This window comes from Arachis hypogaea, chromosome 11 (genome assembly GCF_003086295.3).
Source record: "Arachis hypogaea cultivar Tifrunner chromosome 11, arahy.Tifrunner.gnm2.J5K5, whole genome shotgun sequence".
NCBI lineage: Eukaryota > Viridiplantae > Streptophyta > Magnoliopsida > Fabales > Fabaceae > Arachis > Arachis hypogaea.
The window spans coordinates 97,442,173-97,455,152 of NC_092046.1; the positions used below are offsets into that span (position 1 = coordinate 97,442,173).

A 12,980-nucleotide genomic window follows, 5' to 3' on the forward strand; every position below is an offset into this window, starting at 1 on the left:
CCATTATAAAATTTGTGAATCCATTCTTTTGGCAAACGCACCAAAATTATCATCAAGTAATAACCCACAGTGGAGTGGGATCTATCCATAGAGATTGGTAGATTTGAGCAATTTTTAATCAATTAGTGAATTAGTCAAGCTAGGTAGAATAGATTGTGATTGCAGAATTGTAACAGTGCAGAATTATAAATGACTCAAAAGTAAATGAAAGAAGTAAATGGCAGAATTGGAAATTGTAGGAACGTAAAGAGCAGAAACTTAAATGACTTAATAATAAATGGGAATGAGGAATTGAAGAATGTAAAGAAAACTATAAAGAAAGTGGAAGATAAGAATGAGGGAATTCATTTAGATCAGGAGATGTTGTCTCTTTGGATTAAATTCAGCTCATATCCTCTTCAATCATGTAACTCATTAACCTCTTGGCAATCATGATTGACTGAGCCCCAATCCCTTGGTGACTCAATCTCTTAGATCTTGATCAATAGCCAATTCCTTGGTCTAATTGCTCATGAAGAGAGATATGCTTGGTCCCTGATTATACCACACATCATCATAGGTCCAAGTAGAGGGAGGATTTTATGTCACCATATCCAAACACTAAAACCTAAATCCTACTCAAGTGTGAGAAGGAATTTCTAGCATGATTTCATGTTTCCTTTTCCAAGGTTCCCATGAAACCCATTTTGCATTCAACCCCTTTTCCAAGGTGATTGAACACTAGCATGAAGAACGAAATTCCTTCTAGCGAATCAAAGAGAAGATGAAGAGAAGAAGAAATTCACTATCATTAATCCATCAAGTACAATAGAGCTCCCTCTCTCAATAAGAGGGAATTTAGCTACTCATAGCTCAAGAAAAAGTAAAAGATGGAAAAAGTGAATCTAACTATCCTTCAACTAATAGCTCAACTGCTTAACCCCTTCTTCAGTACTTCCAAGGGGTATATATACTACTCGTAACAATAGAAAATAAAGAAAAATACAAAAGTGAAAGTAAAATTACATTTTTGGAGGGAAAAGAAACTCATAAAATGGGATCTCCCAGCTGGCGTGTGATTGGCGCTTCAGTGGCGTGCCACGCCCTGCCCTGATTCTGCCTTGCCGTGCTACGCCCAATCCTCAAGTGGCACGATTCCCTTAACTGACCACGCTGGCGTGCCATGCCTTCGAGCCCAAGTGGCACGCCCAGGGTTCTTTTAAACCTTGGGTAGCCTGGCGTGCCACGCCTTCGAGCCCAAGTAGCACGCCGAGGCCTTTTTAAAGCCTTGGTTAGCCTGGCGTGTAAGTACCCTGATTTTCGAGTACGCGAGATCTTTTCTAAAGGCACGGATTTCTCCAGAAGATCAGTAAAGGGAACACTTCTTCTATATCAACAAGTATCTCAATCCTCAGTGTCATTATGTCATCCTTAAGCTAGAACCTCTTCTGAGGCAAGCTCGATAACGCAATCATGAAGAACCTCATTTTTGAACCGTACCAGTTAGGAGTTTTAATTCTGATTCTCGTAAGTAGTCTCAGTTTGATGAACCGGACTGGATTCATGAGAGAAGAGAGATAATAGTATAATATTATCATTATATTAGTATTAGAAGATGCTTGAATAATATTATATGGTTAGCTGGTTTGTTTTAGTTAAAAACAGGAAATCGGTTTAACCGGATTCACAGTTTATTGGTGCATCTTAGCACCAACACTCTCTGATGAATTTAGCAATGCTAAGGCCTCATAATACATGTTCTATTCTCATATTAAATATGTTACTAGTGTCATTTATGCTAGTAGCTCAGAAAATAATTTCTAGAGATCTTTTTACAAGTGTTCCGATACACCTAGTTTTGGTAGTTATACACTTGAGATATTTTAATATTATTTTAATCGACCTCCTACCCAACCAATCAAAAATTAGCTCATCCGGAGTTGAGAAAATCTAGTGAAACCTCATCCGGAGTTGAAAAAATCTTATTTTTATGTTTGTTGCAAGGACATCTAAGTACACCGCCTTCAAGTACAAATTGAGGTTGTTTTGTAACTATATCAATAAATTGTCGAACACCATTGATAAATTCCTGTCGTAATCCTCCTCGGTTTGGCAAATTTCTATTGTACATCCACTTTCGATGATCTGAAATTTCCATATCTACATATAAAGCATATTAAAATTTTCATAATCAATAATTTTTTTTATATAAATTAACAATGATGTTGCCAAGCGTTTAAATAAAGTGGCCGACACTAAACAATTTTTGGGAGTTTCATAAGCATATAAAAATATATGTGCTTGTAATTATACAGGATTAAATTATTTTTTGGATTATTTTTTAATATTATTATATATTTTAAGGGATTTGGTAAACAAATATCTGAAAATTATTGTTAGAAAACACAAAATAAAAGAAATTAAGATTATATATTATATACACACAAAAATTTGACTTTTGATTTCTTATAGTATAAATATTTAACAGATAAATTATTTTTTTGTATTATCTTAAAAAAGAGATCAATAAAAACAGTTTAAAAATAACGTAAAATAATATTTTAAACAAAAAATATTTAATATTTAAATTTTTAAATACAAAAATAAATTATATAAATATTTAACAGATAAATATAAAATATATGCCTAAAATAAATAAAACATATAAATAGAAGTACTCTTGAGAAATAGAAAATTATTTTTGTCTGTTTTATTTATTTTAGTCATGTATTTCATTTTTATCTCTTACATATTTATACAATTTATTTTTGTATTTAAAAATTTTAATATTAAATATTTTATTTAAAATATTTTTTTACGTTATTTTTTAAACTATTTTTATTGATCTCTTTTTTAAGATAATACAAAAAAATAATTTTTTATAAAATAATTTGTTTAATCATTAATTAAATAATAAAGTACTAAAAAATTAAAAATTAAAAGAATAAAACTATTTCTGAAAAATACTTGTAAAAAAGTTGAATTCTATCATTTTTTTTGTGACTTTTTATTTTTTTGAGTGACTAGGAGTTTATCATTTTAAACTTGTGTTATTAATTTTAACCATTTATTGATTTTTTTAAATAATTTATGTATGATAAAAGATATGTTTATTTGTTTAAAATACAAATTTTATTATTATATTTGTATGTTCCTGATTTTAATTATATTTTTTTAATACTCTGAATAGATTTATTATATTATATTATATTATGTTTTATATACGAGTATATGTTCTATCATGTAATTAAATACAGATATTTTTTTTATTAAAAAAATTTAATAACCAAACTAACAATTAATTATGTTGATAAGAAGTGATCCACAACAGAAAAAGGGATCGAATGAGAGGATAGGATATAGCGATAAGGTTAGCACTGGCTATATTGGGAAGGATGGCAAAGTTACGGAACACGAGAATTTAACGACGTCGTTAAGAGATGATGACGTCGACGTTGGCGCTTCTTTTCACGACGGCAATGATTAGAATGACGGAAGGTAGGCGATGAAGAAAGAATGGAAGAGTGAAAAAGTGCTTCAATTAACGGAAGTGGGGCTTTGATATTTTAAAAAATAATATCATTACCCATCTCAAATAATAAATTACAAAATAATCTAACTATGGTTAAAATGATGACCAATTAAAATTTGACACATCATAAAAGATAACTTACATGTTATTTTATTGGAGATTGGATAGAATTTACTAACATCAAGATGCATATAATTAAATCGTTTTAATAAGTAGGGATTTTTCATGAACCTTTGAATTTAATCTAAAAACTCACTCGTTAAATTAATCATTAAGCTTTTTGAAATAATGTTTATCACATATAGATTTTTAAGTACAAACATAAAACACCTATAAAGTGAAGCTGAGAAGGAGAAAACGATATAACTAATACGTTATGTATATATGAATCAATTCATCATCGGGATAAAATATTGTTTAGACACAAATTTATATTTGACATTAATTTAATGGAGAATGCTAGGGAATTAAAATTTCTATTTAATATAGAAAATACAAAAATTAGATAGTAAATAGTATTATTTTATATATAAGATTAAAACAATAAAAAATGTTGATCACTTAAAAGTTTTTTCTTTTTAATTTTTTTATTAAAATTTAAAAAGTGTTCTATCCGTTAACATTTTAAAAAATATGAAAAAATAAATTATGTCACGCATACAAGAATTATATAAACACTATAAAGAAACTAAAGAAAAATTACTTATTTAGAAGTCTCTGGTACGTGTTGTAAGATGGATTAAGGACTTGTGAGCTGAAGTGACGGGGTGGGTGCTTGGCAAGGACACTCTGATACTCAAGTAAGAATACATTTATAAAGTATATGTGTGGAATGAAGAACGTAACTGAAGAATATCTGGCTTTTCTTTATATAATTCGAAGCAGTTATCTTATCTTATATATCTTATCTATTAATATAAAAGGGATATTTAATTTCAGATTTTGATTTTATTAAATATTTATCTTTAAAAATTATTATATAATAAAAATTAAAAAATATAATTTAATTTAAACATTTTAAAAATAATATTAAATATAATTTTTTAAATATCTATCTTTTAGATAACAATATTTCATAACTTATTAAATATATTTTCGTCGTAATCTTATTCATGTTTAATTTGTTAGTGAAAATTAGATATAATTTTAATTTTAAAATTTGTTATATATAGCTATTTCAAAGCCCCTAATTTACTCTGCGCCAAAAAATTAAAACTTTACTTAGAACCGCCTTTTAGTTTCAGGGATTTCAGTTTTTTGAGTGCCTTCTCCCATGTATCACACCTAGTTACCTTATCAAAAATCCAACTTTCCTTATTAGAACCCTCAATTTTTGGTTCAGGGTCAGTTACGCTCTTCATCTCCTCCCTCCTACTCCGTGCTCCGCCGTTCGTCCTTCGCGCTCCTTCTGCGTGCTCTGCTTCCCGTCTGTGGTCGCCGCTGGTGCTTCGTGCTCGACGTTACAACCCTCACAATCTCAGACATTCGAACCTCTGGTCTTAGACATTCATCATTCCAGCTGCCAATCACACACCTCAGACCACCTACACCATTGTGACTCGCGCTTCAGGTAACAGCTTTATTTCAATCACGAACAACTGCTCTGCCTCCTGCATGTGGGCGCCTCCGTTGGTCTCAGAACTCGCACCCCCGCCAGACTCAAACACCGGGGGGAGTGTGGTGTGATGAACTGTGAGATTTGTTGTGCTTGTGCTTGTTATGTGTTGAATTTCTCGCTTCAATAAGTTTGTGTGCGTGGTTTGATTTCTTTTATTTTTTTTCTCTTGTTTTTTTCTCTTGTTGCCGAATTGGTTTCTTAATTGCTGAGTTACGGAGCTGTGTTCTCATTTTGAAGAACACAGTGAGTTCAACATTTTGATATTAAGATATGATTGGAGGCAGCTAGTGTTGATGCTTCTTATTGGTACTGAGCTGGTGACTACTACTTGATTATTTTAGGGGGTAATGATTATTTATTAGATTTTTCAATAGTTGAAATGTAACCATCAAGGCATTTTTGCACGAAATTCTTATAACAAAGTAGTTAATGCCAAGCTAATTTTGACTTAAGGATTTAGATTCTATAGCTATTCTTTGAACACATTTGGTGTAGCATTCATATATATATAGAGACTGATCACATTAAAATACTTAGGGATCGGAGGGTGGATATAATAGGCTTTTCTTATAACTATATTATCTTATTTTTTAAGTTTTTTCATGTCACAATCCTCAAACCCAATAGCTTACAAGCATTTATATTCCAACACCAAAAAAGGAATACGCTTCAATTTTAGGTACAAGCTAAGGTTAGAGAGTGATTATTATTAAGAGAGCATAAATTTCTTATTATTTTTGATTTATGAATTTTTGAGTGTCAAATTGAAGAGGGTTTTCATTTTAGTTTCTGATTTATGAATTTGATTTCAATTATTTAGTCTTACTTTAGAGGCTATGAGCTTCGAGCTGCTTTGCAGAGATGTTGATGTGGTTAACACTTGGGTGAATAGGTGCCACTATGTGGTGTTTATGTGCTGCCATGCATTAGTGTCTACAGTGGCTGAAATTTAACAATTTGTTTGCTCCATTTCTCTGGAGTTAAAAGTGTAACTATTTACAATAGTTATCTAGCATTACAGGCATAGGATAAATCTCTCTATTGTTATTTGTACTGTAAATTAACGTAATTGGTAAACTGATACTTGAGTACAATATACGGATGCATGTTTTTCCATTGTTGATTTCACAATGTATGTGGTTTAATTTGACTTCTCTTAGCGTTTTTTTCCATTTGTAGCTTAATTGTTCAGTTATTGTGTTTCATGCTTGTTGAATTTTACAACATTAATTGTTGATTGAGAAGTTTCCCATGAGTTCTGCATGCTGTTATTTATGCTATCTGTTGTTAAGAATTCAATGTTATAAAACCCTGGTTAAGGTGCAACACCAGCTGTCTGTCTAAAATTTTTTTAGTCATTATGTGAACTTATATTTTAATTAACAGATCTGAAAGGGAAACTTTTGATGAGTTTCACATGATCTGATTTTTAACCAAGTTTGGTATAAATGTACAATACAAAATACAATTAAATAAAGACTAAATTCTTGAAATAGTAGGGCATTTAATCTAGATTTTGTTTAAGATAATGCTTAGATTTGTTTGATCCCAATCAATGTCTCCCTGAGCCTATAACTGCCAAATGAAACCTTTGTCGGAATTTGTTAGGTACCAAGGTTTTAATAAATAATAATATATCATGTAATTATGTAGTATTATATAAATAAACCCAGATGCTTACTTGGTAAGAACTTATATTCATTTAATTCTCAATATTCCTGCAGCTTAAGCATTTCATACTCATTTTTTCTTCCTTCTTTCCTTAGTTGCTTTCATAAACATATAATGAATACAATGTGATCAATTAGCACACCGATAATAAAAGAAGATCAATAAAAACAGGAAAGCGGGAGTTTAAGTTGTGAACCCCTTTGTGAATTGTTTAAATTTGTTAACCTTTTGATTATATCTTTTGTATGGCTTCTTTTTAGAAAAGCGGGAGTCAGTAACAATTTACACGCACACATACTTTAGTGAAGACTACGACATAATCATGCATTCTTATGAAGAAGGGAATAAAAAGGTATTTATGACTGGAATTTTGTTGTTAAAACACCTAGCGTTGTATTATGTGATTATTTGATGTAATTGAATTATAATTATGGTTTTCTTTATTGTGATTATAGTTTAATGGTTGAATTTACTTTGATTATGTCTGTGTTGCGATTATTGTTTTGGTTGAATTGAGTGCTTGTAAATGAACTATGTTGCTGCCTTGTTAGAATTGGTAAACGAGAAACTAGGAGGAACTTATTGAGTTACAAGAATGATATTACTAAGAGTAACATGAATAAGTTATAAATTAATTACTAGTATTTTCTATTTCCTAAAGCATAGTAGTTTATTACTAAAGCATAGTAGCACTTTATCTTACCTCCTAATTGATTATTTTGGTAGTTAAGTATTATTTTACATTGTTATTATTTTAATTCTTTTGATGATGTACATGTTAATAGAATTTAACTGCAATGTCTTACTAATCTTATAAATATTTGTTGTTTTAGACGTTAGGTTCTAAAAAAAATAAAAAAAACTTGTCAATTAAAGTACAAAAGTCTGGTAACAAGGAGGTGATTAGTGCACACAAAACTAAGCATTCACACCTTAAGCCTACAAAATCACGAGCTCCAATTCCTTCACATGTATCTAAAAAGCCTTCAGCACTGTCACCCTCTTCTTCGCAGCCACCACAAAAATTCAAGAGAAATTTATTATCTTCCCATGCCGATCATACACCATCACCATCACCATCACCATCACCAACTGAATCACCATACTGTTCACCTATCCAACCTCAATCATTTCATAATGCTCCTAATAATGAACGAAATTTACATCATGCTCACTCATCAGATGAAAATCATCACGATGGATCTCTTTCTCAAGAAGGTGAACTTGTCACTCAAGAAGGGCTCTTGAAAATAGAGCCTTTTGGCAATGAGTAAGTACAACAATCAGTTTTCTGTTTTAGCGTTCTCTCTATATTATTTTTATTGTGAATACATGTGTAATTACTCATTATTTGAACTTCTTATAGGTTTAATCCATGTACTGCTGTTCGTCATGTAACAAATGCCATTAAAAGCAAATTTTCAGAATTCTGCCTTTCCTGGAAACATGCTAGTGAGCAAATGTGAGATTTGTGGTTTACTGAATTTAAGGTAAGTATTTATTATCATTTTTTTTGTTATTTTGATATTATACATAGCGGGTAATTCAATGTATATGTTTGTTTTCTTTTATAGAAAAATTGTATGTGGGAACCTCAACACAATGCAAGAATTCGTCAAATTTTTGAGATTAAAGGGAGTGATCGATTAAGATCGTTGATGAATCAGGAGAGACGCAATTATTCAAAAGACCCTAACTATGTACCAAAATATATTCCTGAACCCGTTTGGCGTCAACTATTACATTATTTTGCTACATATTCGAAATTTAAGAACTGGTCAGCAGCAAATACTGTGAATCGAGCATCAAATGCTGGAAGTTCTATGCATACTGGTGGTTCCATATCTATGGGTGAATATGCACGCAGAATGGTAAGATAAAAATAGTTTATTTATAGTCTTGTTCTTATTATTGTTGCAATGTTTTCTTATTCTTTTTTCTTTCCTATCGATTAAAACTGTTATATTATAGGAAAAAGCTACGGGAGTAAAACCTTCTCTAGAGGAGGTTTATACTAAATGCCACACCAAAAAAGACAAAAGTTAGATTGATGAAAGATCTGAGAAAGTCATTGTATGTGATGCTAGTTTGTTCTTTTTGTTTTTTTCAATTGCTAATTTTCACTATATGTTAGTATTTGTTCATGGCATATTTAGTTGCAATTAACATGAATTGATTTTGTAGGGTGAATTCAAAAAGCGAAAGACAGAACTTTCTCAAGTAGCTTTATCCTTGGATAATGAGGGAGATGTTGAGGCAACTAAGGAAGGCCTAGATATACCAGATGATTATACTGTTTGGAACGAAGTTGTGACAAAGGGAAAAAAGAAAGCTGCCTTTGGTTTAGGTTCTTTTGGTTTAGATCTCTCTTCAAAGTTGGATTCCAGAAATTGTTCAGAGACATCCAAAGACAATCTAAATATTGAGCAAGAACTTCACATGTGGAAAGAAAAGGCAAAAGAGCAGGAAATGATCAATGAAGAGCAAAATGTTAAGTTGAAAGATGCTGAGCACAAGTTAAAAGATCAAGGACGTCAACTAAAAGTTCAACAGAAAAGAATTGGTTCTACTGAAAAGACAATTCATGCTTTGTATAAAAAGTTGAATCTGCCACTTCCTTCAACCTTGTCTGATCCTACGGAAGATGAGCTTGGGACAGGCTCTAGTGATGATAACATGAGTGATTGATATTTGGAGTATATATTTTTTCTGATTTAGATTAAGGAATTTTTAGGTGATTTAGTTAGTACATTTTATTTTACTCATGATATATGACCTTTTTAAAGGCTTTCTTTGTTTTAGTTTAAGTTTTTTTTTCTTATTTTAGTTTTATTACATTTATGGACAAAAGTATTTTAATAATAAATATTTTTTTAACACTTTTATGTTAATTAACTTTTTCATGATTTTATTATGTGTTTAGAATTTGGATGATGTAATATGAAAAAATGATTATGATGGTCTTAATATAGAAAAAAGATCGAATACAATTTATTTTCTAAAATATTTATCTATTAAATAGCAAATTATTTTGTGTGAAAATTATTTGAAATATTATATTAAATTTGTAGAAAATTTGTGTGAAAATATTTTTTTGTTTTGTATGAAATTTGTTTCAAATACGTAAATTTTTTAATTTAAATTTGTCTGAAATTTAATTGAAAAGAAATATTTGATTTGTCTAAAATTTGTTCGAAAAAAATTTGTTATATTTGACTAAATTCGTTCGAAATTTGTTTAAAATAAAGTATATTTTTTGTTTGAAATTTATCTAAAAATTAATATTTTTATGTTTGAAATTTGTCTGAAATACGTTGTCTTTATGTTGACTAATCTGTCTGAAATTCGTCTAAAATACATCATAATAGTTAGAAATCTAGTAGATAAATGCCTATTCGAAATCTTTCACAAAATTGTCTGAAAAAAATTTCAGACGAAATTTCAGACAAAATTTAAATTATCAACAAGGCTTTTAGGGACAAAAAAAATTCGTCCCAAATTTGTTTGAAAAAAAAATTTGTCTGTAATTTGTTCGAAATTTATTTCAATTTCGTCTCAAAATTCGTCCGAAAAAACCCTATTTCTAGTAGTGAAATAAGGTGAAATGGCTGTCTCCCTCCCTTTTCAATTCGGTTTTCAAGAAAACATGCTTAAACAAGTGTTTTCTTGATGTTCTTCCTTAGATCTCTTGCTTGGCTTGACTTGTGTGCCAAAGATCTTTGATTTCCTGCACACTTAAGGTGAGGATAACCTTCCTAAGATGCTTCTGAAGTTTGTTTAGTTGATGATTTAGAGTTTTAAAGTTGTTCTTAATGTGTTTTAGGAAGAAAAAGTGCTTTAAGAACACTTCAAAGAGTAACCGGATTTGGAGCAGCAAATCAAGGTAGGGTGTGACAAATTTAATCTTGATTGATTGTGTTTGAGATGTGTGATTATGATATGGTTTGGTTATGCTTGAAATTGATTGCTTATATGAGTTATTCTTGGTGAAAGTTTGTTGAAATTTTGATGAAATTTGATGATATTTAAGCTATAAATGTTGTTCTTGAGGGCTGCTGGAAAAACGAACCCTAGAGCTTAAATTGGGGTTCAATTTGTGTTAAAATCATGTGGAAAAGATGGGGTTTTAGTGGCTGCTAATATATTATGAATTTTGGTAAAAATCGGTTGTTGAAAAGACTGAAAAATGGGTAAAAACAGAGAAAGAATTTGAAGAATTTACGAAGAACACTTTGAGTGTGGTGAAGAACATTGAGGAACACCTTTTAGATCTTAGAAAGGGCAAGGAAGTAAATATTTTAGTGTTTGAGGGGTTATTTGGTAGTTTCCAAAAGTTAGGGTGGTTAAAGTAGAAATATTAAAAGTTACGGGTGGTAAAAAGTGAATTTTAAAGATTAAAAGTAAAAATAAGGTAATTTTCAAAAATTTAAAGATACAATAAGAAATAATAATAAAATATTAAATAATAATATTTAATTAAAAATAATATTTTAATAAAAATAATAAAATAATGTGAAAAGGGTAATTTTCTGTAAAAGCTTTAGAAAGACAACTTTAAGCACAGAATCTCATAATTACCTTCATAAAACACTTAGGGAGTGGTAAAAACACATTAGTGAGGCAAAGATAAAGGAAAGATAAAAGCTAAAGAATAGATAAAAATCAAGGAAAAGTCTGTAAAGTTCTAATGATAGAAAAACAGACAGAAATTAGTGAACGAACTAGAGCAACATAGTTAGTCCTTGAGTTGCGACTAGGGTTAGGTATAATATGAAAAGTTAAACTGTTTCAGTATAGACTTAATGAACCTATACTTGGAACAGGCTAACTCTTCATACCGAAATTTACATAAGCTTCAAATACATATGTTAAACAGAGTAATCAGAGCAGAGTAAAGAGATACAAAAAAAAAAGGAACCAGAGAAGAGTAAAGAGACAATGAGAAAAGAGTAATATAATAACAAAGAGAATAGAGGAGAAGAGTATAAAAATAAAGAGTTAAGCCTTGTGGCATGATATTCTATTATATGTTCATCTACTGCTTTTCTGTTGGCCCTAGAGGTCCTGTAGGCCCAAGTTCACCTACAGTGAGTTGTTATTCCTGTAGGCCGAAGTTCACCTGCAGTGAATATCAACTGTGTATCTTAGGGTGTTGCTCCTGTAGCCCGAAGTTCATCTACAGAGAGTTGTGATACCTGTAAGCCGAAGTTCACTTACAGGGGCGCTATTTCTGTAAGCCGAGGTTCACTTACAGATGTGTTATTTCTGTAGGCCGAAGTTCACCTACAGAAAGTTGTTATGCTCTAATTAGAATATTTCTGTAAGCCGAAGTTCACTTACAGAGGTGTTATTTTTATAGGCCAAAGTTCACCTACAGAAAGTTGTTCTGTTGTGTTTAGACTATTCCTGTAAGCCGAAGTTCACTTATGGGAGTGCTATTTCTGTAGGCCGAAGTTCACCTACAGAGAATAAGCCATATCTAGGCCTAGTTCCTAGGTAATGTCGGGCTGCAGGGTGTAAACTGACACGTGAGCTCATGGCCTGCATAGGACAGACATGCATCAAACTTGGTTTGTCCTCTGTTATGATTGTTGAATGAATGTATGCTTTGTTTGTTTGTATTCTATTCTATGTATTTGTGTTTTATTTTCTTGCATTCTTTTGTTTGTGTTCTACTTTCTGTTTTCTCTATTTTCTCTATTTATCTGTATCTTCTATTCACTGCTTCTCGATATTTTGCTATTCGTCTGCTAAACAAAACGGAATTAATGAACTTAACTAATAACCCCAGCCCTACTAAGAACTCCCCAGTTCTTACCCCTTCTCTCTCCCTTCCCCCTTCAGATGGAAGCAGCATTACCCTTCCGTAACCTACTGATGACCGTTTCGCAAAGAGGATTCCGCTCTACGTAGTCTTCTGAGTCTAGAGTGAACTCCGTTACCTGTTTATATGTATATACTGTGAGACCAGCCAACGTCTACACTCCGTTTGTTTGCAAACTTTTACTTAAATTCTATGTACGAGACTCCTATTGTGTGGCTACTTTTTGAGGTACCAGAGAGACGTCATATGGCAATGTCTGATCGTGCAGAGGAGTAGTAGATGATGTTCTACCTTTTGATGACATTCCACTTGACTTGAGTTTTGCAGACTTAGAACGTACTTTCCCTCGCTTTAGT

General features: G+C 31.2%; 1 protein-coding gene across 3 annotated transcripts; it reads left to right on the top strand.

Annotated features, from left to right (window-relative positions):
- The first annotated feature begins 4,648 nt into the window (after window positions 1-4,648).
- Window positions 4,649-9,679, top strand: LOC112722309 (uncharacterized). Of its 3 annotated transcripts, XR_011867641.1 has the most exons (7): window positions 4,649-5,081; window positions 7,061-7,152; window positions 7,983-8,070; window positions 8,167-8,290; window positions 8,375-8,671; window positions 8,772-8,873; window positions 8,985-9,679. XR_011867641.1 is itself a non-coding variant. In XM_025773291.3 (6 exons), the coding sequence occupies exons 5-6, from the start codon at window positions 8,384-8,386 to the stop codon at window positions 9,486-9,488; spliced, it is 792 nt and encodes a 263-aa protein (XP_025629076.1). In that variant the 5' UTR covers window positions 4,649-5,081; window positions 7,061-7,152; window positions 7,983-8,070; window positions 8,167-8,290; window positions 8,375-8,383; the 3' UTR covers window positions 9,489-9,679. The 3 variants fall into 3 exon arrangements, 2 of the variants coding, with proteins under 2 accessions (XP_025629076.1, XP_072063139.1); XM_025773291.3 differs by lacking the exon at window positions 8,772-8,873; XM_072207038.1 differs by lacking the exon at window positions 8,772-8,873 and having other exon boundaries at window positions 4,710-8,070.
- The last annotated feature ends 3,301 nt before the right edge of the window (window positions 9,680-12,980 follow it).